The following is a 19,539-nucleotide window of genomic DNA, read 5'->3' as shown; positions in this document are numbered from 1 at the left end:
TTGAAAATAAAGATACATTATCAACTGAACTAAACACATATAGTATTTAATGTATGTAAGCATTAATCGGTAATGCCTTAGTTACCACTTGCTATGTTTTAACTTCCTGTTACATTTCTAAAATACAAATGAGCTCAGTAGTCACATGAATCATGAGAAATTTGAATTTCCCACTCAAATAGTATAAATCATGAAAAATTTGAATTTCCCGCTAATCCTGAGAAATTTGAATTTCCTGCTCAAAAATCATGCTCTCATAATTTCCTGCTCTCATAAATCATGAGACATTTGAATTTCCCGCTCAAATATTATAAATCATGAGAAATTTGAATTTCCCGCTCAAATAGTAGCTCATTTGCATATTAGAAATGACCAGATTTCTACCAGGGCATCAGAAACATGCAAGAGGTACACAAACTAGATCAGTGTTTTGGGTTGCCTATGCTTGCATTGGAAGGCGTTGTAAAAACTCTGCTACCTCTTCGAGTGTTCTGAATCCCTGGTACAGAATTAAAACCAACTAAAATACTACCAGGGCAACAGAAACATGCAAGAGGTACTGACTGATTTGAGCGGGAAATTCAAATTTCTAAGGATTTTTGTGACTACTGAGCTCATTCCTATTGGAATCATATTTGCAAAATTCCTTACCGTTTAGGAGATATGACCAAATTTCAGCCAAATCTGAGATACTTCTTTGTCTCAGTGTGGTTAACGATGCTACCACCAATCAATTTTTTGTGAAAAATGAAATTTGCTCAAACTTTGTGATCTTATGGTCTTTGATGCGAGAAACACAAATCTGGAATCATATTTGCGAAATTCATCACCGTTCAGGAGATATGACCAAATTTCAGCCAAATGTGATATACTTCTTGTCTCAGTGTGGTTCACGATGCTTTAAGTCCATGCTTCCAACCAATTTTTTGTGAGAAATAAAAATTTATCAAACTTTGTGATCTTATGGTCTTTGATGCGAGAAACACGAATCTGGAATCATATTTGCAAAGTTCCTCACCGTGAATATATGATAAATAAATTATTCATTGATAAAAACTTCATAATTGGCTCATTTGTACGGGATATGAAATTCACAAATGATGCATCATCACGTCTGAACTACTGGATTGATTAACTTTTAATTTTGCATATAGATTCATCATTCACCGAGGATGGCTATAGATGTACTCTGAATTCGTCAAGATCTCAGTAGGTCAAGTTTTTAATAAGACCCTTGCAAAGCATGGGTTACCTGCTATTAAATAAATAAATAAATTAGAACTTTTGATCCATTTATTAATTTCTACTAACAATGAATAAGCTACATCATTATCAATCAATATCATAATAAGTTTTACATTTATATTTGTTTCGAATGTAAGCTCTTGCTCCATTTATTGATTTCTACCAACAAATAATAAGTTACAGCATAATCAATCAATATCATAATAATTTCATGCATAATTTGATAAAATTCACAAAAAAATTATTCTAAGAATACAATAATGAGTAAACAACATCAACCTATAATGAAACTAAGTAATAAGTTTAAATCTAAAACAAATTCAACTTATATAAGTAGTGTATCAAGTTTAAATTTTGTTGTACAATACAACAAATTCAACTTTTGAATAGAACAATATAGGAAAATATTCACATTCAAATAACATTCTAGCTAATATTCAAGAAATATTTCAGACTTAAAGATGAATTTCAGATAAATAAACAGGTCATATTTCTAATAGTCGATAATGATGTACCGTACAATAATACTGCTCAGCCCATCCCATTATGTATAACTAGAGTGCACTTCAGTTATAAATTGACAGAAGTAAAAATCTTTTATGCCAATAACAAGTGCAAAGTTTCTACATATCATGTGACTCAACTCAATCCCGTTTTATCCAAGAATGCTACATTACAATATGAAAATATAAATGGAAACATACATGTATAATTGAAATGTGTTATAACTGAATACAACTAACATAAAGATAGTTGAAAAGAGGTTTCTATAAGCCTCAAATTTAAAAATTATAAATATCCAAGCAATAAAGCCAGTTACACACACACAACGATTTTTGGACGTTAGATTTTTCGCCGTTTTTATAAATTCTATCAGACTAAACGGAGCTTGACATACATCATCTGTTTAATCTGGTAGAATTTATAAGGACGGAAAAAGATCGTGAGAACAAAAATCGATGTGTGTGTAGCCAGCCCAAGGGTATGAATATCGTTTATTGGCTACATCCTAATGAAATATTCTTAAAAATATTCCAATACAAGAAATAGATATAACTAGAAGTACATTTTAATGATTTACTATTAGCATCAATATACAATTATCAAAAAGAACTATTTTACTCATTTTTCTACCATAAAAATCTCACAGACTTGAAAATATCAAGATGAATAAAAATTCAATGATTTATTCATGAATATTAAAAAACTGTCAGGGTATAAAATCTCAAATCCCACACTTCAAGTCCAAGTTCAAACTGAATCAAAACAGATGATGGTTCAAGCCCTTTTTTCTGCTCTGCTGGGTTGAAAGAGATTTGCCAAAAACATTGGCTCTTAGATTATCATTAATTCTTATGGAAATGTTCACACGTATGCGATTTGCCAATGTATTCAACTCAACGTATGTGGTCTACCATGTGTGAACGCTCCCATCTGAACCAATGTTATTCTCTTCATGTCTAGCAGAAATTCAATGGAAATCAGGATTTGAAACTCAACATTATTTGTCGCATTATCATTTTGAAATAATTATGATAACTAATGACAGTTCACGTTTTATTCAGATTAAAGACGGATTACCACATATCGTTATAAGCATAATTATAGAAAATATAGGATAAAAGATATCCCATGGTTTGTGAAATTATTCATTCCTAGTTTTGACATTTTGATCAAATTATGGTGTTTATTTATTAGGTCAGCAAAAACAATACATCGATCGGAAAAGTGAGAACAGGCTATTGCCCAAAACTTCTTCAATTTCCTAATTTAGTTTCAAATTGTCCAAATATTATACATAGATTATATCCATTTCAATTTCTACACCTTGTTGTGTATCAAGTTGTGTTGATACTGTATCATTTGTGGTGATACTGTAGCATTTCGTGCTGGTACTGTATCATTCATGTGATAGCATAAGAAGATATCCCATGGTATAGGTCATCTATTTTCCAAATCTCAATGTTAACTCAAGCCGATAGTCCTAGAAGTTTTTTTTGGTGAAGCTATATGACGCTGGTAGTCTCTCATACTGTGCCGTACACTCTCAGCACAACAGTAATAATAATAGACAGTGGTAATCAGCTTGAAATTTGGAGCATAAACTTCCTATACCTTGGGATATCTTCTTATAACTCACTTTCGCCCACATCACTTTTTGTAATGTTATAAAGTGGAAATAAAAGTCATTTATCAATCTATCTTATAGGTAATATATTTCCTCTATGATATAAGTTAACATTCTAACAGTGGAGATATAATTCCCATAAGTTTTAATTGGACTATTCACACTCAACACGGCCGAGCGGGTATGAAAGGTCCCATTAGAACTAATGGGAATTATATACTTACTGTACTGGACACTGATACTGATATGTAGGAACCTGCCTTTACACTGTCACAATATAAAATTAAACTTGCATTATTTAAAATTTTATGAGCTCCATTTAAACTAATGAAAACTACTGACACAGCTCACACTATAGTGAGGTCCACGTTATAATGGTAGTGGAGAAAGATAGCAGAGCAACGTTGTCTTGTCAATGCCTTCTATAGATGGTAGCTGATACAGGTTTATTGATGTAATATCAACTGTTCATTCTCGTTTAAAATAATCAATTATATTTTATTAAGCGAGAAATTATATTTTTCAATAATTTCATAATGAATTTTAATAATTAAGTTGAAATATTTTGTTAATAAAATATTAATTCTACATTGTTAAAAGACGAGCTAACAACAGAGCAAATCGAGAAAGAGATAGCGCTAACCGTTTTGGTGAATGATAGACAAGGATAGCAGTACCGTTGCTAATCAAACACTGCCATTATAACGTGGACCTCACTATAGCTATATTCACTTCAAAATATCAGTAATCCCTAAAAATAATATCAACGCTTTCCATTAGACCAGTAATGACTGGTCCAAAGTATATTTTACAATAGTATTGTCACTTGGAATGTAAATATTTAGAGCCTGTTCACATGACAGCGATTTACGTTCGGTTGTCGCGCGATTGACCAACCGAGCGATTGCCAGGTTTAGGGAAACACATGGTGCCGATATAGTCTCAGACTACAACCGCTCGGTTGTCGCTCGGTTGCCGGGCGGCTCGATATACTAGAGCAGGCATGAGAGCGTACACATGTCTTCAGTCAACCGAGCGGTTTCGATCAGAGCAGTAATATATATGTTTAAGAGTAATATAGTGATTAGGTACATAGATTAAGATATTAAGATTGAGTACATAGATGTTGTACCTAGTAATTATTTATCATAACCGAGCGATTTGCCAATCGAGCGTAAATCGCTGTCATGTGAACAAGCTCTTAGGGTATATACACACAAAGAGCGGTCAGGTGTTCCGAAATCCATTGTTCTTAGGGTGGGTTTTTGTTTGTGCGTAAATGCCGCCCCAAGACAGGGTGAAGATCCTAGAATGGGTAGATTTCAATTGTCTAAATAGCCTTAAGGATTGTGTTCAATTATGTTTCAATGGGGTAGGTTGAGTTTATACTCTTGAATGACAATATTGGTTGGTTGATATTGATCGAAATGTTCTGATTCTCAGATAATGAATAGAAATTTGTTTTTATATTTTTTTGTTTTATTCATAATAAATGTCACAATATACTAATTTTATCGTAATTGTTTCGATGAATAGACTTTGATTGATTGATTGAAATACTCGCCTTGTGACTTGGCAGGGCCGATGGGTAGTAGCTCGCGTGTCATACCTCACGGGATATGTGAAAACAGAAAGGTGCCAACTTAGAGGTGTAACCTTAACGTCTGGCCAGAACCCTGTAAGAACGTTTGTAGTCGACAATCGACATTTATACAAACTACAATAATATACAGTAATACACTACAACCATATCGGTTAGGTCACCGCTTAGGAATTGGACCTTTGCTTGATTCCCACATATTAATGCCAGTGAAAGTGACAAAAACAGTGGAAATATAATTTCCATGAGTTCAGATTGGATTGTTCACACTTAGCACGACCGAGTATGAACAATCCCATTTGAACTTATGGGAATAATAATCATTCTCACTGTACGATCACTTTACTGTCACTGATATGTTGGAATCCAACTTTAGACCGCTCTCTTTGTGCACACACCTATAATTTTTCCAAAAAAGTTTACTGTTTAAATTTTCAAACAGTAGTCTGCCAGTTCGACCCAAACCCAGCCGCCGTATCAGAGTCCGAATCATTTCCCCCCTCGCCACTCCTACTTCTCCTCCTCCTCCTCCTCATCCTGTCCTCCTCCCCCTCCTCGCCGGCACTCCTCGCCTTCACCTCCTCCTCCTCTTCCGCTAGCACGTGACTGCTGATGACGTCAGAGCAGGAATCAGCTGATGCGGCCAATTCCTCGCGACTGGTGGCGCTACCAAGCGGCCGAGCGGCGAAATCAGCGGTGCCGCGCCGCGATTTCCGCTTTTTGATTGGTGCAAATTTGGGCGGCGGCATTTTCATATTGTCCTCCTGTTAACCGAAAATTAAATAAATAAGAATCAAGTCGAAAATCTTAATTTGTTCATAGTCAACAACAATGACATAATATATCTTACAACAATAATGATATTTTATACAACAGTTTTATTTGTAGGGTAAAGCACGACATAGGAGTAACTTAAGAAACAAGCATAGTGAAAAAATATAATAAGAAGATACTCCATGGCATTGGTCGTTTATGTTCCAAATTTGAAGCTGATTTTTCGTTAACTCAAGCCGATTAATGTTGACTACTGTATTTTATTACTGTTTTGGCCAAGTCAAAAATCTTAATTTGTTGACAGTAAACACCAATGACATATCTTACAACAATGACACATATCTTACAACAATAATGATATTTTATACAACAGTTTTATTTGCAGGGTAAAGCACGAATTGGGTGTAACTTAAGATACAAGCATACAGAAAAGATATAATAAAAAGCTTCTCCATGGCATTGGTCATTTATGTTCCAAATTTGAAGCCGATGTTTGTTAACTCAAGCCGATTACTGTTGACTACTGTCTATTATTACTGTTTTGGCCGGGTGACAGAGTCTATTATGACTGACTATTAATACTGTGTTGTTGGGAGTGTACAAGTGTAAGAACAGCACAATAAGAGAAACTAACAGCGTCACATAGCTTCATTAAAAAGAACTACTGGGATTATCGGCCTAAGTTAACAGTAAAATTTGGAACATAAACGGCCTATACCATAGGCCGAATATCTTCTTATGCTTTATTTCTTCTATGATAATACAAAAGACCGAAGCGAGCGAGCGCCTGTCTGAAGTACGTAGCACCCTATAGAGGTCCACGTTTTAATGGCAGTGGAGAAAGATAGGAGAACAACGTTGCCGATCCTTTGTCTTATCAATGCCATCTATAGACGGTAGCCGATAAAGGTTTATTGAATGAAAAAGACTAAGAAAATAATTATTGAACTGCATATGATATGAAAAAAGCATTTGGAATAACTATACAAGATTATATTGTAATGCATCTACATAAATTGGCGGAGCTTTGGACATATCAATGTCCATTCTTCGGAAAGAATATTAAAATATCCTCCCAACTAACTCTCTACCAAATGAATGGTAAAGAAGATCATTAATACATCCACGGGAACCATTATCCTCTAGATGATGGAAATAATGAAGAAGACGCTCCTGGAAGAACCGATGCTGAAAACATTGGGGTTATGAATTTCCCGAAAAAAGAACAGTCCCATGTAACATTCCAGAGTCTTGATTATGGGAAGAAACGTGTTCAAGAAGAAAATATCATCTTCATTGTTCACTTCCAAATGACATTTTTAGATCTTTATTACCTACTTATTAATTATCCATATCATGAGCAATATATTATCATTATCACTACTCTTGATACGGGGTTTTCATCATTTTATTGAACCTCTGAACATGTAACAACCAGGGTTATGGAAAAACGACCTGAGACAACACACCTATATCAATTAATATCAGTTAGCCTTGGATTACTATCTAATTATGAATAATAGCATTGAAATAGTATAAAAAAGATCAATAAAGTTCAAATACTTGCAAAATATTGCATTCTGATGAAATAATGAAGATGTGTACTAATATTTCAAACTCACTTTACACAAAACTTGATTTCTTGACTCAGGTCGTTTTTCCACCCAACTCCTCAACTTAGAACAGGTCAAACCAGCAAATGTCTGCAGCTTCCTGGGTTTGAAAATGGATTCGGTTTGAGATGGAATGATCACATCGACGAACTGATTAAACGACTCAGTAAGGCCACATTCGCAATTGCTACACTATAGTGAGGTCCACGTTATAATGGCAGTAAAGAAAGATAGGAGAAAAACGTTGCCAAGTCTCTCCATTTTGCCAGTGAGTGTATACAGCTGTTACTCAATTCATCCAATTAAATTTGATTTAATAATAATTATCATTTCCTTGATAAAATAATCAATTTAATGTCAAATAAATCAAGAATATATTATATTTCCACATTATTTGATTCAAAAATTTGCTTCCATAACTGAGATCAGATTTTATTTCTATACAAACCTGAAATGGCGGCTAATTTAAAAAGCTGTGATACACCAATCTGAATTTCAAAACAATAGAAATTAAGTTATTTGGTAGGCATTCTATTCCAATGTTTTTTTTTAAATAATTGAAAAATATAAATCCTATTTTTAAATGAGTAATTTCAATGGAAATAATTCTGAAATAACCTTTCAATATTATTTATACCGGTACGAGTAGGTCTAACCTATACGTGTAGGCTAACTGAAGCATGGATGAAGTCTAGGATGGTTAGTTATCAACTTTTAAAATGTCAATTCAGGTATTTTAATCTGTGTTTCTTATACGGTAATGTCTAAAAATTATTTAATTGTTTCAAAAATACATTTTAAATCAATTATACGACTTGTGCACTGGAGTTTTTTTGATAGAATGGTGGAAAACAATGGCGGCTGTGAATTGTTTGTCTACTTTTGTACAGTCACTGTCAAAAGTAAAAATAAAATATTCTGGCAAACAGACAACATTGCAAAGCTGGAGAGAGATAACGCTATCTGTTTTGTTGTATGATAGAAAAGGACAGCAACAGTATTGTCAATCCTACACTGCCATTATAACGTGGACCTCACTATAGCAAGAACATGCATCAGCAGATAGTCTTCTCCGCATACTATGGATACTTTTAGCCTCTTCTTACCTACGGATTACTGTTCTGGGGCACGTCACCGGAATCATCAGAGTATTCAGAACACAAAGAAGAATAATTAGAGTAATGCTCGAAAAATCGCCAGGATCTCCATGTAGAGAACTATTCCGAGCTCACACTACCTTGCCTGTATATTCTGGAGTCTGTGGCATTTGGTCTCAAGCATGCATCGACGTGGACAAGAGTTGCTGACCTACACAATTATAACACGCGCTCAAGGATCACCCATAGAATACAACAACATAGGACATCGTTCTACTAGAAAAATCCAATCCCTATGAGCCAAAAAAATGATCAAATCCCGGCCGCACCATCTTAAGGACATTGACAATAGAGTGCAGCTCAAGATAAAATTAAAGGACTAGCTGTCTGATAAGTGTTTTTTATGACATGAATGACTTTTTGGTTTTTATGTGACGATTGCCAAAACAGTTTTATTGTTGTACATGCGATGAGTAATTAATTCAAATTACTGTTTTAGACTGGTAAGAGTGTAAGAACAGCACAGTATGAGAGACTACCAGCGTCACATAGCTTCATTGAAAAAGAACTACTGGGATTATCGGGGCCTGAGTTAACAGTGAAATTTGGAACATAAACGGCCTATACCATAGGCCGAATATCTTCTTATGCTTTATTTCTTCTATGAAATATACAAATGACTGAAGCGTGCGAGCTCCTGTCCTATAGTCAGGTCCACGTTATAATGGCAGTAGAGAAATATAGGAGAGCAACTTGCCGATCCTCAGTCTTGTCAATGCCATCTATAGACGGTAGCTGATACAGGTTTATTGAAAGAAAAAGACCTAAGAAATTGTCAAAAAACCACAGATTTGTTGATACTTAGGAAGACCGGTTTCTGTTATTACACCATTGTCAATCTCTGATAAACTAATTTCTTAGTCTTTTTCATTCAACATCAATAATTACCACAATATCAACTTCTCAACTACACAAAAACAGGGGTTTATTGATGAAATATTAACTGTTCATTCTCGTTTCAAATAATCAATTATATTTTATTGAGCAATAAACTATATTTTTCAATAATTTCATAGTGAATTTCCATAATTAGGATGAAATATTTCGTTAATGAATTATTAATTCTACATTGTTAAAAGACGATTGGTTAACATATCATATTGGAGAAGAATTTTGTGACAACTCAAATCTGAACCTGGACATATTACACTTTTGCCAGCTCATTTGGCATTGAATCCGAAGGGCCACGCCACACAAGGCGTTTTTTCAGTCGTCAGGACAGAAAGCTCTCCGATTGGCTGATTGGGTTGGTGTTTCGAGTGACAGTTTCCTGTCCAGCCAATAGGAGAGCTTCCTGTTTTGTCGTGCCGACTGAAAAAACGCCTCTTGTGGCTTTGCTGTAATAGTTACAAACTTCATAAGTTCATAAATGTGTAGTGAAAATGCAGACTAAGTTATGTGTAACTCAACAACTACTTTAAGAGGACATACAGCAATAGCATAATAGCAATAATTGAAGCCAGTACTTACAATAGCTCATAGACTGGGTACGTCTCTATGTAGGCATAACAAACGAAGAAATAGATAAGAAAATAGATAAGATGATACATAATTGAATTAGATATACAGAGGAGATATCATATAAAAATATAGTGTTAGGCTAGGCACACACCAGTCAGTCAAGACATGATTAGACACGTTCAGTCACAATACTTCACATAGTTGCTTATGTCGCAACTCACACTGATTAGTCATTGCAATTAGACATGTCTTCATAAGAAACTATGTGAAGTATTGTGACTAAACGTGTCTGATCATGTCTTGTCTTGTCTTGACTAACTGGTGCGTTCCTAGCCTTAGTTCATACATGACTGTACACACAATATAAATTAATACAAACTACAAAGTTATGAAACTGATAGAAAAAGTTTCTTCAATGAACCCTCCAAAATAATCCAGACCTTCTGAAAAGCTTGATCAATCAACAGTGTTTCAAGTATTCAAATTAAATTATTCATATTTTAGTACTATATAACTCAATGGTGCAATGTAAGAGAAATTTACATTCAATTTATTTCATTGTGTATTAAAACATTACAGCTTAGGCCCGGTTGCACAAAAGCCTGTTAAATTTTAACCGTGATTAAATGCTGCGAGAACCAATCAGAGAAGCCTTTTAAAAATATCCTTCTCTGGTTGGTTCTCGTGACATTTAATCATGATTGAAATTTAACAGGTTTTTGTGCAACCAGGCTTTAGAATTTAATCACACTGGTAACACATGAAACCAAACTGTTGAATATTTCCCAAAATTTGACTATTTCATTCTATTTATTTTAAAACTTTTTGTTGTAAAGATGTTGAACGATACAATAAAAATGTTATTTATTTTCAACAATGTTGTGAGGGATTTTGTAGAATTGTTCCAAATTAGATGAAAACAAATGTTGTATTTCCTAAATGGATGGATTCATTCACATAAAACTCAAGTTTCATTGCTCAGTTGAATTGAAACTCAGAATTTGAACAATAAGATTAGTGAATAAAATCATAGAGGAAAGATAGCATAAGATAACATTATGATTTATTTTTTCTATGATAAAACCAACTCAAAATAACAGACAAAATTTTGTGGTTTCATTTCATTTCAGTATAGTGATTATTAAGCTACGTTTACACCAAAGTTATTAACAAAATGTTTATTTCTCCGTCCTTACAGATTCTATTCGATTGAACATATCTTATCACTAGCCGTCAGCTCGCTTCGCTCGCCATATCCGTCTAGCAGGGGGCTCCGCCCCCTGGACCCCCGGCTGGATCGTCCAAGAATGAGATCAGCAGGCTCGCTTCGCTCGCCTGCATTTTTATCATATGTTAGGACAATCCAGTCGGGGGTCCAGACTAAACGGATGGCGAGCGAAGCGAGCCTGACTGCTAGTAATATAATATTCCCAGATTGAAGTAGCATTGCCAATCAATATTTTTCCGCGATAAATGCATTTAAATCTTCAACTTGGTGCCAACCTAACAAAGACAACTCAACTTAATGCCAACCTGACAAAATATTATTTAGTTGCCAGTTAACAACGGTTTCAAGAGGTACTCTATCTAGATTATAGTTCTATAGTAACATATGATATGGAAATTTCAATTATAATACTGAGAGATTGGGAGAAGAAGAATATACATGCTAAAAGACGAACTTTAAACCTTAAAAACACCCTTAGAGTTAAAATATTGCCAAAAGATTTCTTAGTGCGCCTCTAAAGGGCCAACTGAACATACCTACCAAATTTGAACGTTTTTGGTCCGGTAGATTTTTAGTTATGCGAGTGAGTGAGTGAGTGAGTGAGTCAGTCAGTCAGTGAGTGAGTGCCATTTCGCTTTTATATATATAGATACACATGATGAACATATGTGTTTGTCAAGTTCCGTTCAATCTAATAGAATCTATAAGGACAGAAAACTAAACATTATGTTTCTAACTTTGGTGTGAACGCAGCTTTAGAATACTAATTTGCAAGTGTAATGAACCAATTTGGTTCATATCATTCATAAATTTAGTGAAAGTGGACTAAATAGACGTATTAATGGTATAATTAGATGCATACTATAGAATACCTATAAAATACCAATAGAAAACATACAAATTACCAATAAGATCCCTAAAAAATACCCATACAGCAGCTATAAAATACCTAAGAAATACCCACCAATGGAATATTGTCGGCAGAGCCCCATGTTTTGTGCATTTTCTCCATATTTGTTGCCTCCGACTCCCAGAAAATTACTGAAAGCCTCCGTTGTTCGTTTCACTCGCACGTTCAGTGACCCAATTCTCAGGAAACCCAAATCTTTCTCTGCAATATCAAACAAAAATTATAGTATTAGAAAAATTTTTAATCAATGAAAAAATATTACTTAATGAAGAGACTGAGACTGATGGAAAAGTTCCATAATATTCACTGTATTACTTACTTATTGGTTATTATATCACAATACTCAGAACCCCAACTCTTTCTCTTCAAATTCAAACCAATATTTCTATTTCCGTATTAGAAACATTTTTAACCAATATCTAAACGATAAAATGAACTTACAAAGACTATAAGTCCTAGCCATTTATTATCTCAACTTTATCCTTGATAAACTGTATTTTCTAAGTTAATCAGTCTACAGTATTATATGGTCTCATCACATTATATGAATCATGTGAATAAAAGAATCTGAATCATACATCAAGCCCTAATCTTAATCATACATTAATATTGTACATTAATCTCTAAATATTCACAAGTGAACTGTACAGTATTTCCAAATTCTTAATTCTATTTCTGTGAATTTGAAGATTTTTATATTGTTTGTAGCATTTTGAATCATTCAATAAAATCATGATAAATGAATAGAATGTTATTGTAAGGAAGCCAAAAAAGCATAGGACAAAGTCAAAAGTCCTGAAACATTGTTGCACAGCAAAAAACAAGTTCTTAATTAGCAAATAAAGTTCCCAATTACACACTAAAATACTGTAATTCTCCTATATTTATTTGTATATGGAAGCATTTTCTGCTGTAGGAATAATTTCAAATCGATATTATCTGAATTAATACTGTAAGTTCTAAATAATCACAAATAGGCTGTATTTTCATAAAGGACCAATCAAATCTTCATCTTTCAATCTAAACCCAATCATACTTCATCAAATAAGCTATTGAGTATAATCTGAAATACAAAGTGTGCTCTAAATATTCACAATGAAATAATCAAATTTTAAAGATTGTCTCATAAAAAATTAGTCTTGAACTGCTATATGTTACATCAAGTTTTAACACTAGAAAGACGACTTGCAGACTGTATAATTTGTAAAAAATATTAAATATTTACTCAATGACTGAAGCATGCTTCTGAATTACATAAGATTCATTGTCAACAATTGTGATTCAAAAGCATGCTTCAATTATTGAGTAAATATTTAAACAAATTATGTAGTCTGCAAGTCAAGATATTAGTGTTAAAAATGATGTAACTTGAATGTCCTGCAATCTATAGAAAATTATGTCACACATTGGACAAAAACAGATATATAACTCGTACTCTCCTTGTCTAGTGTTTAGGAGCATTTTTCAAGCCATAGGACTCCATCAAAAGATCTAAACCTCTTGAATTTGAGAAACATTAAAATATATTCCATCAGGTATCAATATTAAATATTGAATTATACTTTATATTATTGCAAATTAATCATAGATTATTCTCTTGTTGTATAAAGCTGGGGTTGGATCAAACGAGCACAGAGCAAGAGCACGGATTCTAGAGCATAAAACACATAGAAGCAACCCGACATATGAGAAGCATGATAAATTATGTCACCAAACTGTATGACTCCAATGTTCATCCTCATAAACCTCATGTTTCAATGCTCAATAGTAAGGGAGTTAGTTCTTATGGCTTAAAAGCTTTTAATCTGGCTTTATCCTGTTTTTAGTCAATCTTTGTTCCAGAGCAACCATTCTCTCCTTTGACCTAATCCCAGCCCAACACTTCAATAATTAGAGGTATTATTCAATTAGCGCTCAGACCATAGAAACATGGATGATTTCATTTCAAAACACATGGATTTTAATAAAAATAAACAAATTTCAATTTAATAGTAACAAAATTATACCTATACATCAACAACACTATAAAAACAACAATATTGTAATCAATGTACAACCATCACACAAGGCTCGAGTATGAAGGAAAAATACAGTATAAAACAGAAACCATACAATACATAATATGCAAGACTAATGATTACAAATACAATACTAGGAATACAAATAAACAGGAGTAAAGCTGCGTTTACACCAAAGTTATTAACAAAATGTTAATAACCTAATCCTTATAGATTCTATTAGATTGAACATAACTTATCATACACATGATGAACATATGTGATAGTCAAGTTCCGTTCAATCTAATAAAATCTATAAGGATTAAGTTATTAACATTTTGTTACAATCATACATTTTCATAAACATTTTGTTAATAACTTTGGTGTAAAAGCAGCTTAAGCCTACCACAATATAGCCTACAATGCAACACATTCTGAAGTACAATAAAGGCTACAATACAATAAAAATTAAGCTGCAGCGAATATTAAATTTAGAGTTAGGAACATACATTATTATTTTGTAACATGCATTGAGATTGTTATCAATTCAGGAACATATATAGAATAAGAAGCATGCTTTAAACTTAATAGGATCATGCACTGTTTCCGTTTATTAAAATACATGCACTATGTTATAATATAATGAATAGTAAGCAAGCTACATATTTTTTGAAATATAAAAGCTGTGCTGAAAGTTCAACACGATTCAAATAAAGTTGGTTTACATTTAGTTATAAAATTTATTCTATAAGTAATATATATTTTTCACTTATGAGCAGCATAGCAGTCAGGTATTTATAAATAAAAGCTATTAGCTTCTACTCAAATTAGTGTAGAGTGCTGATGAAGGGCCTAGTGTCCGAAAACGCTCCACTAATGTGAGTAGAAGCTAATAGCTTTTATTTATAAATTCCTGACTGCTATGTCGTAATTAATTGTTCATGAGTGATTATTTAACAATCAGTTCGTGATGGAATCAAACATTGAAGAATATCTCTTTTAATGTATTATTCATATACTCGATGCTTGAGCATCAATTTTTTGAACTTTGAGTTAAATTATCATCATCATATTGTCCCATTTCTATTTAATTTGATTAACGAGAAGGGAATCTGCTTATCAATTAAGAAATTTTACTTTTAATTTTTAATATGTGGGCTGTTTGACAACATTTTTCCAATTAAACCACTCTAAATTCAACAATTCGAGTACCTATTACACTAGTTTGATTGTAGTTTCTTACTTGTTCAGTTAGTTTCAATCTAACCAGAGTAAATTTAATTTATTTAATTGTTGTCTATTATTTTGATTAAATTTTACATGGATAGTTGACAACCATCTCTTAATTTTACAAATTTCAATTCAATTACTTTCACTAGCCATCTTCTTCGTTTAACTAGTGTAAACCTAACCAGAGTCAATTTAACCAGCATTAACTATCTTGATCGTCGTTTGTTTTTCGTTTGGCTGGCAGCCTCCATCTCCAAACGCCGAATCCGATTATGGCAATCAGCAACAGTTGAATTAGTATCAGCGATCTAATTACTGAAAAACAGATTAGGCCAATTAATGCTCATGCGCATGCAACAACCCCCAATCCAATATGCACCACAATTACCACTGTTAATTAGATGCACGACAATGCACTTCCCAATGCAGTTAATTTGGCATGATTGTATTGGCGGATTGAAGCGTTTTAGGACGGTTAAAACAACATACAATTATATAGGATTGGTGTAATGTGGAGTTGTTGGAACGATAAACAATTATGGAGGATTGGTTTGGATATGGAGTTCTCAATACACAGAACAGTTCTAGGATTATTCATTGTTTATTGATCCTCATCTTACACAAATGTGTATAATTCAATTTTCAATCCATTTTATTATTTGTCACAGGCTAAACAACAGTAAGCATTGAAAATAGTCATGTTCATTAAAAACATTAAAATTATAACACTCATATACAAAACTTTATAAACTTGATAACTTTTTAAAATAGTGAAAATATAATTTCAGAACTAATAAATAATAGAGTAATCAGAGTATATAAGAGATTGACAATGGTGTAACAACCAAAACCGGTCTTTCTAAGTATCAATAAATCTGTGGTTTTTGACAATTCCTTAGTATTTTTATTTAATATGAATAATTGCCACAATATCAACTTCTCAACTACACAAAAAGTAATAAATAATATGCCAGTACAGCCCAATCCTACATATAAACAGTCATCAATAAAATCTGGAATTATGAACATTATATTTGAAAGTAACACGAGAGAGAGTTTTAATACATTTTTTCAGTTATATTTTGTCTCTCTCTAATCAGTTTATTAGGGATTTCCAACTATAGGGACACTGGGCTACCAACCAGCTTTTCAGCCTTGCCCTAAAAATAGTCAGTGTTTGAGCCTCTTTCAAGTGGTTGGGCAACGAATTAAATACTTTTTTATACATATATGATGTAAGCTAGATTTGTAAAAGGTCATTCTGTGTGGTTCAATTCTTAATGCACCTCTGGATCTTATGTTATGATTATGGATATTTGACCCTGTTGTCCAATTTGTCTTTCAAGTGGTTGGGCTACGAATTAAATACTATTTACCCATATATGATGTAAGCTAGATTTGTAAAAGGTCATTCTGTGTGGTTCAATTTTTAATGCACCTCTGGATCTTATGTTATTATTATGATTATGATTTAAAGGCAAAGAATTAAATTTGATTCAAGTTTAGATTTTCTCAATAATTGTTTGTACTTTAATTGAATTAATTAATTTAATTTTTTTTTTAATTCAAAATCAGTGTTCTTTGTTTCTTTTGGATTGTAAAAGCACGTCTTCTTCTCGCTTCGGCTTTAAAATCTGACTGAAAATGTCAGGTGACAAAATTCGTTACAGAAAGGATTTTGTTATTACTGTTGTGATAGATGTTAAGAGCATTGAGTGAAAGCCTGTGAAGTTCTACTCCAAACTCCAATATTACAACTAAACATGCACTACATTTATCTACCACACCATCTACTAAAACTAAAGAATTAGTAGCCTACTACTGCCATTGGCACAAATAAACACTGATTTTCATCACTTTAAAAAGATGGAAAATTGAAAATTATTCGACATTCTACAAGTAAATTTGAACATGCATTTCTTATTATTGATAATCTACCAATAAAATAGTTTCTACGAGTGTGAGATCAGCATTTTCCACAAACCACTACATTCTGTTCATTATATCACTAAATTTTAGTCTACTTTCAACTAGACTACTTTTAAAAATACTATTACAACTAGTATTCCTATAGTGAGGTCCACGTTATAATGGCAGTGGAGAAAGATAGAAGAAAAATGTTGCCGATCCTCTGTCTTGTCAATGCCTTCTATAGACGGTAACTGATAGAGGTTTATTGATGTAAAGGTGCGTACAGATTTACGCGCCGCGAACATGAGCAATTCACTTTTAATCAGCTGATGCCAAGCTTTTTATATCTGTATCTTACAGATATAATCAGCTGATTGAAAGTGAATTGCTCATGTTCGCGGCGCGTATATCTGTACGCACCTTTATATTAACGGTTCATTCTCGTTTAAAATCATCAATTATTATATTTTATTAAGCAAGAAATTAAATTTTTCAATAATTTCATAATTAAGATGAAATATTTTGTTAATTGATTATTAATTCTACATTGTTAAAAGACGATCTGACAACAGAGCAAAGCGAGAGAGAGATAGCGCTATCCGCTTTGTTGAATGATAGACAAGGATAGCAATACAATATTGCAAATCAAACACTGTCATTATAACGTGGACCTCACTATAGATGTACTATTACATCTCAATCGATCTTCCTCAAATAATTTTATTTAAAAAACTTGTTTGTTTAGATAACTGTTTAAAATTACCTGCGTGTTTCTTCCGCGCCTTGATTTCTGAAAAACAAAACATACAGATTTAAATGGAATGTTTCAAATAGAATTGAATAAATCAGTGAATAAACAAGTGAAACATCAGAAACAGAAAATTCATGAAACAGTGACAGGATAGTTCAAGATTTTTATACCCCCAATAGATATCAAGAGAAGAAGATGTAATTCAGCTCATAAATTATTGAAAAGACTTGAATAAGACAGCGTTTTTCAATTATAGATAAATCCCACACCATTATCAATCTATATTCGACAAATTTCATGAAAAATGAGCAGTTGGGATCTCAAACTAAGGCCCGGTTGCACAAAAGTAGGTTAAATTTTAATCGTGATTAATTTCATGAGAACCTATCAGAGAAAACCTTTTTGAAAAGGCGGCTTCTCTGATTGGTTCTCGTGAAATTAATCAGGATATCCTACCTTACCTGACGTGCCCCTAATCTCAATGGTAAAAGTAAATTAATGGTAAAGTAATTTACTTTATCTCAATGGTATAGGTGGTAGAAAGGAAAGTAAAGCAAAATTTAAAATTTAACCGGCTTTTGTGCAACCGGCACTAAGACAACAGAATATACTCATTAGGTATAGTTTATCCAATTTGGTAGCCCTTGTGATGTAGTGATAGGCTTACGACCTACTATATCATTTTACAGTTGCAAATTTCTTCTAAAGCTTCTGATGCTTTAAAGTTAAGTATAAAAAATTAAATTATAATACAAATTCAAATATATTTTCTTCAAGAATTGATAACGGATGAATTTGTAAATCAAGCTCCCAAGTAACATAGCTTGTCCCAAGTCAGTGCAATTATTGAAAAATATATTATCTACCGTATTTGAAATTTATTTGACAAAAATTCTTACATTACAAAATTATCTAGATCTCGAAATATATGTAAATATGTATGATATTAACAGTGCATTAGATATATTACTTCTCAGCAAATAAGACTAGTTGATTACCCAAGCACATCTTAATTATTCATAATGACTAATCATGTGCAGGAAATTGGAAAATAAATGAACGGAATGAAAAATAAATTGTGGAGCATCATGAAACATATATAAATAATAGATTCTTTAAAAAAACACCCAAAAATATCACTCACACAGTAGGGAGAGCATTGATTTATCAGTAACAGATTTTTTCCAAACAGATGGTCGTAAACTCTGTAATATTAGGCTGTGCGTAGACCGGTTAGTCAAGACAAGACTAGTCACGTTTAGTCACAATACTTCACATAGTTGCTTATGGAGACAGGTCTAATTGCAATGAATAATCAGTGTGAGTTGCGTCGTATGCAACAATGTGAAGTATTGTGTCTAAACGTGTCTGATCATGTCTTGTCTTATCTTGACTAACTGGTGCGTGCCTAGCCTTAGTTATGATTGCTCTGAACTGACCATGTACTTAGGAGCATAGAAAAATAGAATAGTATATATTAGTTACTATTTTTCATGTTGAGTTTGTTTCTCAGTTGTTTCTCTATGTTAGAAGT

General features: G+C 32.9%; 1 protein-coding gene across 1 annotated transcript in view; it reads right to left on the bottom strand.

The window, feature by feature from the left end:
• Positions 1–3,972: 3,972 nt before the first annotated feature.
• Positions 3,973–19,539, bottom strand: part of LOC111049840 (ankyrin repeat domain-containing protein SOWAHC) — a 422,867-nt gene continuing 407,300 nt past the window's right edge. The window contains 4 exon segments of the mRNA XM_039430071.1: positions 3,973–5,737; positions 12,171–12,227; positions 12,229–12,317; positions 18,018–18,044. Of these exon segments, the coding sequence (XP_039286005.1) occupies positions 5,408–5,737; positions 12,171–12,227; positions 12,229–12,317; positions 18,018–18,044 (503 nt within the window). The 3' untranslated portion in view covers positions 3,973–5,407.

The sequence above is a fragment of the Nilaparvata lugens genome, chromosome 6, assembly GCF_014356525.2.
Source record: "Nilaparvata lugens isolate BPH chromosome 6, ASM1435652v1, whole genome shotgun sequence".
Taxonomy (NCBI): domain Eukaryota; kingdom Metazoa; phylum Arthropoda; class Insecta; order Hemiptera; family Delphacidae; genus Nilaparvata; species Nilaparvata lugens.
The sequence above is the reverse complement of the archived record's forward strand: the minus strand, read 5'-3'. Positions and strand labels throughout refer to the sequence as shown.